The 10972-nt window shown below is 35.8% G+C and overlaps 2 protein-coding genes across 2 annotated transcripts in view; one reads left to right on the top strand and one right to left on the bottom strand.

Moving 5' to 3' along the window:
• Positions 1 to 1851, bottom strand: part of DCTN2-p50 (dynactin subunit 2) — a 2399-nt gene extending 548 nt beyond the window's left edge. The window contains exons 1-7 of the mRNA XM_011309116.1: positions 1518 to 1851; positions 1327 to 1398; positions 1079 to 1206; positions 817 to 928; positions 588 to 742; positions 268 to 502; positions 3 to 200 (exon numbers count right to left, since the gene is read on the bottom strand). Coding sequence (XP_011307418.1) covers positions 3 to 200; positions 268 to 502; positions 588 to 742; positions 817 to 928; positions 1079 to 1206; positions 1327 to 1398; positions 1518 to 1553 — 936 coding nt within the window. The 5' untranslated portion in view covers positions 1554 to 1851. The remainder of the gene's footprint in view (positions 1 to 2; positions 201 to 267; positions 503 to 587; positions 743 to 816; positions 929 to 1078; positions 1207 to 1326; positions 1399 to 1517) is intronic.
• Positions 1852 to 2046: 195 nt separating this feature from the next.
• On the top strand, positions 2047 to 10324 carry Ip6k (Inositol hexakisphosphate kinase). Its single transcript, XM_011308975.1, has 7 exons — positions 2047 to 2573; positions 5302 to 5428; positions 7097 to 7232; positions 8087 to 8169; positions 8429 to 8604; positions 8834 to 9039; positions 9435 to 10324. Exons 1-7 carry the CDS (start codon positions 2421 to 2423, stop codon positions 10246 to 10248), a joined length of 1695 nt encoding a protein of 564 aa, XP_011307277.1. The 5' UTR covers positions 2047 to 2420; the 3' UTR covers positions 10249 to 10324.
• Positions 10325 to 10972: the final 648 nt, after the last annotated feature.

The raw sequence follows: 10972 nt of genomic DNA, 5'->3' as shown, positions 1-10972 counted from the left end.
ACGATTTCGTACATCTCGCTGATCTTCTGGTCACGATCAGCCTCTGGAGATATTGCTGACTTCTTCTGGGCCACAGCATCCATTCTGTGAGCAAGTACTGATATTCTGTTCTCCATGGCTTCAATCTGGCTGCTGTCCAGGAGGGAGGACTTGGCTGCCAGTTTCTGAACTGACTCAGCAATTCCCTGAGACTTGAAATTCTACAAAAATCATAACCGAAAAATTAAATCTCACCAAAATTCCAGTTATCGAAATTCAAAAAAATACCTGAGTGAATTTCGAGAGTTTATCATCACTGGTACCAATGACACTCTCCAATTTAGCCAATCGTTGCTCGAGATTGGAGACTCTCGCGACTTCCTGCATCCTGGCCTTCTCAGGCAGATACATCATTTCGTATTTCAAAACTCCTTTTGCACCGTCAGCTTCTCCTGGAGCACCTGTTCTCTCCTTATCGGGGATGCCAGCTGATTTAAACTGCTCTATCTGTGTCTCCAATTGTCTAATGATTATTACAATAAAAAAATTAATAAATTGGCCAATTATTATTCATTTATTTGATTTGATTTTGAATTTTTTGGAATTACTTGAGCCTTCCACCCTGGGGGTCCATCAAGGTCGTCACGAGATCAGCTCCAAGGCAGTCGTAGAGTTTCAAACTGTTGAGCTGCTTTCCAGCTTCCTCTACGTGAGACAAAATATCAGCTGCATTTCTCTCCTCCTCTTTCTGCTGTGCCTTCTCCTGGAATTATCCAAGGCTCCATTTGAGAATTGAAGAATATTGATTGCTAGTGAAAAATTCCATTTATTATTCACCTTTATCTGACTGACTTCATCGTACAATTCTTTTATTTCGCACTGGAGTCTCTGATATTTATGCATCGGAGTCTCTTTCTCCCCATCTCCTGGCAATTCCCACACCCCAAAGCTGGAATGAATTTTGTTATTAAAAAATTAATTAATTCGTCAACTATAATTATAAAATTTCTTGAGAATCAATTGAAATGGTGGAGTGTAAATATATTGATGATCATTTCCATTCGAATATTTCATTATCGAAATGATTTCGGAGTTTTACCCAGTTCTATTTCTTATGGAAATTCTGTCAGAGAAATCCACTCCGGTGGTGACGACATGCTTTCCTTTGAATTTTCCAAAGGCCTCGGTCGCGTTGATGTGAAGTTTTTCGATTGCTTCAGACTCATCCTTGAAAAGCAGGAGTAAAATTTATAAAAATTTTAAAAACCTCAAAATGTCAAATACACCGAGAAACCAAGGATCCGAAATAAATCGATTTTTTCTCATGACTCATTACAAATATTTTACCTCACTGTACGTAGAAAATTGGTCGCTCTCTGGTAAATCCGTGGTCTCATAAACATCTACTTGATTATAAGCCTGAAGCAAAAAGTTTTTCAGAAAATAAGGAATCAATTGAGGATAATCCACACAGAGGTGTTGCCTAACTCCCAAAAACCCGATGAATTCCTCGAAAAGTAATTAGATTATTCACTCACAATTCCAGGAAGATCCGCATATTTAGAGTCTGCCATTTCAAAATCTCAGGAAATCCTCGGATTTTCAAAAAACAGTGAAAAGTAGATCTAATTTTGACAGATTGACACGAATGAAGGTTCTGAACTACTGCCCAATCTGCCGATAAAAAAGTCGGACGATCTGCTCTGCTTTACCCGATGTAAAAATTCCCGAATTCCAAAAAATCGGAATTCCCCCAGAATTCCAATATTTTCGATATTTTATTCAACTGGAAGTGACAACTAAAATTTTCTGGAATCCAGAAAAATATCGAAAATTTGCTTTCTTTAAATAAATACCCCACATACTCTCGAAGAATTCCCTAGAGTCACAGAAGAATTCCTCCAATCAGCACCGGCCATTTAACCCACACAATGAATTTCTCCAATCATCATCGACCATTCAGCCCACACAAAGAATTCCTCACCCAACTCCACAAAGTGGAGGCCAACGCGTCCCTCATACATAAGTTCACACACACACTGTACCAAAAAAAAAGTCACTCCTTCCCCTCCATCTCTCAGCTGATGCGATAACCCATACAGAGACATTGCAGTACCCAGTACTTCCCCATCATATTATCCTCAGTATTGTCAGTGAAGTACAGTATTAAAGTGGTGAAACAACGAAAAACGTCACCAGTGAATGGTGAACATCGATATTCACCCATTTCCATAATTTTTTTTTACCCCAATTGAACGATTTATTCGCTTATTCATGGTGTAATAAGTGACCAGTGGCAGTGCAGTGGTAATTTATTTGGGGACTTTCACTCGTTCGTGGTTGAGTGAGAACAAAGATTTCAAGATTTAGGGTGAATTTTCGAGGGATTTGAGGGGTTTTTGAGGGGATAAGTTTGAGTTTTTCTGAGTGGAACACTGGGTATGGTATACCTGAGGGCCTCTTGGGGTATGGGAGAGACTGATCCACAGTGTCTCAGTTCCAATACACCAGTCTCTTCCACATCTTCAACCTCAAATGTTGGATTTCTTCAGGATCATGATGAAGAAGTTGCTCTGCATCCACTCAATAATCAGGTCTTTCCTCAATTTGACATCAATATTTTTATTCATTCACTCTACATATCACAAGGTTTATTTACCTTATTCGCCATTTTTGGGAATTATTTATTGTTTTGATTTATTAATTAACTTTGTACACCTGTGCCCCAGTGAATTCTCATTTTTTGTGTTTTTATAAATTCTTGGATTGTTGTAACAATTTTCGAGCTGGGAAAGTTTTTTTTTTTCATTCAAAATAGAAAATGTACATTATTTATTTATACGGTCTCTGTTAATACAATTATTGTATCCATTTATTCTCTTAAGGATCTTCTAATCAAATCTCTCTTTTGGCGGTTTGTTTATAATAAAAATTTGTTTATATTACATTTTCTTATTCTTATAATCTATGCAATTCACACGAATTACCGAGAAATATCTCCGAATCTAATAGAGATGGTGAAATTATCGTAATTACCTTTTTTGTAGTTCTCATTGGACTCTACAGAAAAGTATCCGATGACAATTTCGATATTTTCATCAGATTCCAAGATATTCAGAGAATAAAAATTTTTCCCTTTTTCCATTTCCCTCCAGACTCAAATGATTTTTACGACTGAATGTTTATCCGTTGTCCCTTATTAAATTGTCAATTCTTTTCAACAATTTTCTTCTGAATGTCTCCAGTGGAGTCGACAAAATGTCCGAGGCGATATGAATTTTTTTTCTCTCTCACACGATGAAAATGTTCTGCATTTCACCGCCTCAAGGTTTCACCGTTTATCCTCAATCTGTACAATTTATTCATCCTTGGTCTCATATTTTTAGTTCTCCTATCGATTGTTTCTCTCACTTGTGGTTCAATGGCGCTCAAGGGTTGGGTATTTTATAGTGGGTGTGAGAGAAAAAGAAAAATCCACGTCACGTTATTCACAACGTCATGACAGAAAGTGTTTACGCAACTGTCAATGGACACTGTTTTTTCTCAATGTTTTTGTTTGTCTTCAATTCAAAGGGATTTACTTGTTTACACACTCCATTAATTGGATATTCCAAACACAATATTTGCGTAATTATGAATTTGTCCGGAAAAATATTCGTAAAACATTAATATTCATTAAAAAAAAATCTCTCTCATTCACTCACAGGATTTTTTACATTTCGTTCAGATTTTATTCAACAATTACGAATTCAACATTTATAAACAATCATTTTCCCTTCTGCCCATAAAAATAATGATTATTATTATTATTATTATTTAATAGTGAAATTATTCTGAATTCTCGTGGAAATCCATTTGAAGTGAAAGTTTAAGAATTCATTTTAAAAGCAAATGTATAAAAATAATTAGACGAATGGGATTTTAATGCCATTGACAAATAAAATTATTGACATTAGAGAATTAAATGATTGTTTTATTACTGAGCTCCAGTTTTATGGGGCAATTATCCAATTTACAACGTAAAACCATCGACTGAAGATGCGAGTGACACATTTTTAAAATGATAACTAGCGATCATTTCGTTGCAATAAACAGTAATTCCCTCGAAACTGGCGTCATTTTGTGCTCAATAATGGCGAATTTCTTATCGCGGTTTCAGTGCAGTTAAAGATAACAAGACAATGTCTATTTTCATCCTTTTTTCATAAACCATTCGGCAAAAATCGATGCGCATGTCTTTTCCTCATTATTTATTTACCTGATTCCATCATTCGATTGCACCAACAACGATGAAAAATAATTGTTTATTCCCCTGGATTATGGAGCAGTAAAAAATGGGAAGATTAGTGCACATTCTGTTCATTTTTGTTAATTAATTTCAGAATTTCGTAATGAAATGAGAGAGAACTGGATTCAGGTCTTTTGTGGATTTTTTTGAAGTCATGAATATCCATCATTAATTCAATTGTCCATAAATAAATGACATTGCCAATGATTATTTATTCAAGATGAATGACCTCTCGGTCTTTTACATTTTGGCACGTCTCCCACAGCCATTGAAACTCCATTTTACATAAACAAATACCAACAATTCATAAATAAAACCGTATAATTTCAATCTATCGTGGATAAACAATTGATTTCTTCAACATTTTCTGTAATAATTTTCCAGGAATTTTTTAATTGCTTGTCACGAGAATTGTTGCTATTGCAATTGCAAATGGAGTGATTTTGCTAATAAAATTTGCCGAGGGTCACACCATGAGCTCAAGGAGGCAAATATTATCAAAGTAACAGTTCAATGTTAGAATTATTTTACGATGTGCGTTTTATCCTTGGCATTTGTCGGTTTAAATATCACGCGGGCAATTTTTATTCTTCCCCTGTGCAACGGATAAAACATCCGTGACCTTCACTCGTGGCAAGTTTAAGGCTTTTTATTATTGCTTCAACAATTTATCGACTCGTAAATGTTTCATTGTTTCCATTGTTTTTCATGAAAACAGTTGTCTTGAGATTTTTCAACCGCAACGAAGAGCAAAAAATTCAATATCAATTTCAATATGCAACAAAAAAATTTTCTTTTGCCTCTGAAATTAGTATTTTTTCTATTTTGTTGATAAATAATTTGTTGGACATCATTATTAAATATAAAAATGATGATATCAATTTTTTTCGGGGAATTTCTGCAGTGGAATATCAATTTTATATCAAGAAATTGCGAAAAAATCGAATTATTTATTTCAGTTGTGAAAGGATTTCTTTGTTTATCGATTTCTCATTCATTGATTGCAATTAAAATTTATTTAATTTGAATTCCAGGTTGGAGGACACACGAGACTTCTGCTGCTCAATCAAAACACTATTTGCAAACCTTTGAATCGTCGTGAGCTCGATTTTTACCTAAACATTCCCCAGGATATCCAAATGTTTGTTCCAAAGTTCAAGGGTAAATATTTTTTCAATCATCTGATTTCAATATCGATCCACAATTTCTTTCTCCCCTATTTTTCACTCAATAATTTCAATTAATTCTGACAATAAACTCTCAAAAATCAATTAACAAATATTTCAATTCTGTTGATGACGCAAATGCTGGAATTGAGAATGATTGAAATAAAAAATCGATTGCAACGAAATCATGACATATCAATCCATTGAAAATATCGAAGTGCTCGTGTCAGAAGTGAATTGATTTCTGAAATCGATACTCAATCGACTAAACTCAGCCTTGAGATAATCATTTACCGGTTAAAGAGCTCAATAAATTAATTTTATCTAATTAAAAACCTGACACGTCTCATTTTTCCATTCGTTTTATTTTCAAGATAGGAATATTTTTATTCTGCTGTGCAATTCACCGAGAATATTCTGATAAGATTGTTATCAACTTCCGGCAAATCAGTACTGGTGGCTGGGAATTTTGGGAATTCTGGGAAAATGACCATCGGAAATTTTCGGAAATTTCCCAGTGGAAATTATAATATGATATGCATAGCTTAGTTCGTCGAAAAAAGCTGTCAAAAAACGTTGCAGGTTTTTTTTCGAATGAACCGAATGATTTTACAATTGCAAATTCGGAATTCATAATCACGATAAAAATCACGAGAATTGGAGGATTTCTTATAATTTTTTAAACTCTGGAAAACTCTCGGAATTATCTCCACAAATTTCTCACGAAATGAATTTATAGATCAGATCTTTCTCGAGTCTAAAGTGTCAAGTGATGTAATTTTTACAGCGACAATTTTGTTTGAGAAGCGATTATCGTCGTCTCGTACCAGCAATAGATACCCATCTGAGTAAATTTATTTTTCATTTTTACTCCGGTGGATTTATCAGTCTAGGTCTTCCATGATTTTTGTAAACAAATAGAAATAATCAACGATAAAAAAATAACACCCCAAAATGATTCCCAAATATTAATTTCCGATTTAAACCATGAATTTATAGTCCTCAGAGTCTTTAAATAAATGTAAATTTAATCTTTCGGAATTTCGTTTCCAGTTTTATTTTCCAATTGAGTTAATTCAGATTATTTCAAATGGTTCATCGAGCCACGAGTCATGAGTCTGAATTAAATAATTGTCTTCGTCCTACCTGAATCATCGAATGATGAAATTGTCAGTTCCCCATTTTCCATTGGATTCTCGAGTTTTCAGAGAAGAAACTCGAGAGCGAATTAATTATTTCCATCCACTGAAATCTTTACGACTCCTTTGTCGAGAAAAGAGAGCTTTCCAGACAAAGAGAGCGCGATTTATAAATAATCTGATGATTGTTTGCCCAGCGAAGTCATTTTAATTCCCCTCTCTGAAAATAATTCAGAAAATCCCGGAATGGTGACAATTACTGCATTTCAAGTTCGAATTAACGAGAAGAAAATGGAGATTAATCCAATTATCGTCTCAGTCTGATTAGAATTGGATAAATTGAATTGGTCGACGGATTCGATTAGAATTCCGGAAAAATTCCCGAGTTGGAAGAAAAAAATTCGAAATCACCTCCAAAAATTGAATCCAAAAATAAAAATTGTTACAGTACTCACAATTTTACATCTCTCGTTCCATCCTAAAATATTCACAACTCATATTTATAATATATAAATATTTTTAAGGTGTAATCTCAGCGTCAAGTAGTGGTGGAGAGGTAGAGAAACGTTACAGTCCGAGTTTTCGTGATGCCGATGCAACCCATCAGCCCCAGACACCAGCAAAATCATCTTCAAAGCGTAAACGCGACGATGTACTCAGGTAAAAAATAAATATTCAAAAAAAAATTTCTCCCATGAGATCCATTTGTTTCAGTTAAAATGAGATAAAATAGTAATCTCCAATTTATTATTAATTTTAATTCGTGCTACAAGCCCAGTGTTACGGGTTATAACAAATTTTTTTTGTAATCAAATGCAAAAGAAAAACCTGTACAAAAATAGGAAAATAACGTCAACTTGCAGTAGGGGCACATGTTTTATCCACCGACCGGCACGACTGCTATCACGCACACGACCGGTTGCTCTCGTGGTGGCCAGAGTGATGATCCTAAGACAATGGCGATTACCGGCAATTAAAACGGCCGCTTTATATCCCTTGGGTACAAATGAAAAAAATTATTTTATAAATCTGAGAAGATAATCAACAAAATGTCGCGTCTTTTTCCTTTTTTCTCTATTTTTATCAAAATCATTTCAATATTCATTGATTCATCATTAAATCACTCCGTCGTTTAAAATTACGCATTTTTGCTGTTTAACCGACGATAAATAAATAATCATTCCAACTCAACATTTCCTCATCATTCAGTATTTTTTTTATTTACACCAATATTTTTTTTAGATTTTCTTTTTATTCTGATGATGAATCAATCGAAAAATTATTCTATCAACTGGAGATATTGATATTTTTTTTATTGACTGGAGTCAAGAGTTTTTATTTTAAATTTATTGAAGTAATTATGAAATAATGAAGTTTGAAAGTTATTTAAATAAACAGACGAATATATAATACGATACATGTAAAATTCATTTGTAATTTTAAGTGTAAATAATTCTTTCTATGGGGACTTTTCAGTGGTATCGATGATTAATGGATTCTTGGTGAATTTTCAGGATGAAAATTCATAGAAAAAATAGTACGACGGACGTGCTCAAGCCGGGAAATCATCTGGAGCCAAGTGCATCGAATAAACAATGTATCCTTTCGCCACCAATTATTGATAAACAAATAATCCATCGAAACATCTCCAATCAATTCCATAAATAAAATCCCCGGAATTTTCCCCAGCAATTCATTCTCATTCCTTTCTTTCATCTGCCCCTGACAATAAATTGTCAATGCAATTGTTGTAATTATCATAAATATTCTTGCCAGAGGATTAAAATCGCGAGATGAATAACTGAGATATGAATTTCAAGCGATTCTTGTGGATTTTCTTGACTCTTTGAACGCAGATTTTTTATTACTTGAGAATATTACATCACGGTATACCCACCCGTGCATACTGGATCTGAAGATGGGTACGAGGCAGCACGGGGATGACGCATCAGCGGAAAAACGTAGTAAGCAGATTGCCAAGTGTGCAGCGAGCACATCTGCGTCATTAGGTGTCAGATTATGTGGAATGCAGGTAAAAATTCCACCCATTAATTACCAGAACATGGCAATTAAAATAATACAATTATTAATGACCATGCCTAAAAATTCGAAATCACTCGAAACTTGAGAATTAATTATGTGACACTCCAGGAGTCCATTAACTATTTATAATTGCGCAAATATTGACTGTTCATATGAATTTTCATAAATACTCTACCAATTAGAATGAAAATTTTTTTTTTATCAATTTTATTCATCAGGTTTATCAGGCAGACTCAGATCTGTACGTGAAACGCGACAAATATTGGGGTCGCGAGTTGAATGAGGAGGGATTTAAGAATGCCCTTTATCGTTTCTTCCATAACGGTTACTGCCTTCGCACCCCCGTCATCCAGCGAGTGATCGCTCGCCTGGAGGCCCTCCACCGAGGTATTGAACGCCAGAGCAGCTATCGCTTCTACTCCTGGTGAGTAATCCCCACCCTTCGCACTCATCTCATAAAAAAAACACTTGAAATCAAAATGAACAAAAAAAAACGACTGGACGAAACTCAATTAATTTCCAAATTAATAAATAATCGTGAATTTAACCCAAGAAATTCATGTCAGTAGTCCAGAAAATTTTTGTGACGATGAAAATCATTGGTTTTGCACTGAGCACATGAATTTCTACAAAGAAAAAAAAAAGAAAATAAAAGGATAAAGAACCTAGGGCCAAATGTGTAATATTCCCCAGCCTCCGGGACAGCTGAAGGTGCTTGGGCCTCCTGTCATCACCCAATGATCACGGTCAAGTCTCAAAAACCATCATTATCCATTCCCCAGGTGTCTCACATACTGAGCCTCTTGTATTTTCTTTCAGCTCCCTCCTGGTCGTCTACGATGGCTACCAGATGTCCGATTACAAAACCCGTTCGAGGAGTCCTCTGACAACTCTGGGGGTTGAAGAGGAGTCCAACGAGTCAAACAGTTTCATGGATAATCACCAAAACAGTTCAAACTCGTACCTCGAGGACAATCAGCTCCGATTGTCAAATGATTATCACTCGGTGCACGAAGATGTCAATCCATCGACACTTCATCGAGCATTTGGTGAGGCAGCGGCAAGAGGCGCTAAACATGCCACTGGATTTTATCCCATCAGCGAGGAGACTGTCTTCATGGATCCACCATCCGATCTTCTCAATGCAACAGTCGTTCCCTCGCAGACGTACGAGAATTGGATTGGATCCTACAGCAACACTGGTAGCAGCAATACTTCAGGGAATGTATCCTCATCGTCGTCATCTTCCTCCAGTGGATCTGGAGATGAGTATTGCTGCGTAGGTCAGCACACTATCACTAATTCTGAGGACTTGTCATCGGATTTGGACATTGGTGGTAAGTGCACGTTGAAGAGAACCAGAAATCGGGGAAGATTGAGATTTTGTGAGGATGAGGATAGCAAAGATGACCTCAAGAGTTCCAACAAGAGGCCAAGGGTCAAGGGTGATGCCAAGGTTGATATGCAGAAGGATCCTGCTGTTGATGTCAGGATCATTGACTTTGCGCATACCACTTTTGGTCATAATATGGGGGGAGGAGGCAGCAAAGTTCATCAGGGACCTGATTGTGGATTTTTGACTGGACTCGATAGCCTCCGGAGGCTACTTGGGGAAATCCTCGCTGAGGGCTAGTTTTAGAAAATTATCAACGGCTTTTGGAGATTTTTATCATGATTTTTCGGATGCACTGCTCTTCAGGATTTTTTTTTAATCAGATAATTCCACGATTAATTGCAATAATTGTCGGGTGAGACAATTATTTTTAATATTCATCGGTGAAAAATGATGAGAGACTCGAGGAAGAGAAAATAAAAATTAATGGCCATTCGCCAGTTTTGATTATTCAAGAGAGCAGATCCATTAATGACAGAAGTGCCAGTCGGTTAAAATAATCACCCAATGATTGATAAGTGATTCACAATCTCCAATTAACTCGCCAGATATTGCCTCAGCACAAGACTATTTCTCCTTTTAAAATACCAGAGCCAATGTATAGGATATCGGAGATTACTGAAATCACTGATTTATTCTCCTCAATCCGTTCGATGGAGTTCTAGATGAATTACAACGAATTGTTCCTGTGAGGGGAACGATTATGAAATTTCTTTTCTTTCTCGATTAGTTGGGAATTTTTTCTGCCATTCCTGTATTGAACAAGAAGAAAATGAAAAGTCGCGGAGAAAATCAAATTTAGGAGAATTATGTTCGATCGCGGAGTCGATTTATTCCATTGAATGGGTGAATCAATTTTTTTTTTCGGGGATGTAAATAATGTATATTCATGAGGAAGGATGTGGGGGGGGGGGGCAATGGTAGAGACGAATATTTTTTTGTCTCTAGGCAGTATTTTTGTGTT

Source organism: Fopius arisanus, unplaced genomic scaffold, assembly GCF_000806365.1.
Source record: "Fopius arisanus strain USDA-PBARC FA_bdor unplaced genomic scaffold, ASM80636v1 scaffold00064, whole genome shotgun sequence".
NCBI classification, from domain to species: Eukaryota; Metazoa; Arthropoda; class Insecta; order Hymenoptera; family Braconidae; genus Fopius; species Fopius arisanus.
The sequence above is the reverse complement of the archived record's forward strand: the minus strand, read 5'-3'. Positions and strand labels throughout refer to the sequence as shown.

What these genes read in the sequence shown, in the direction of transcription:
- Ip6k (XM_011308975.1), top strand. Translation starts at nt 2,421, where the DNA reads ATGGTATACCTGAGGGCCTCTTGGGGTATGGGAGAGACTGATCCACAG. An exon ending in AAACGCGACGATGTACTCAG is followed by an intron (nt 7,233 to 8,086) that starts GTAAAAAATAAA and finishes GTGAATTTTCAG; the next exon opens with GATGAAAATTCATAGAAAAA. An exon ending in AGCTATCGCTTCTACTCCTG is followed by an intron (nt 9,040 to 9,434) that starts GTGAGTAATCCC and finishes ATTTTCTTTCAG; the next exon opens with CTCCCTCCTGGTCGTCTACG.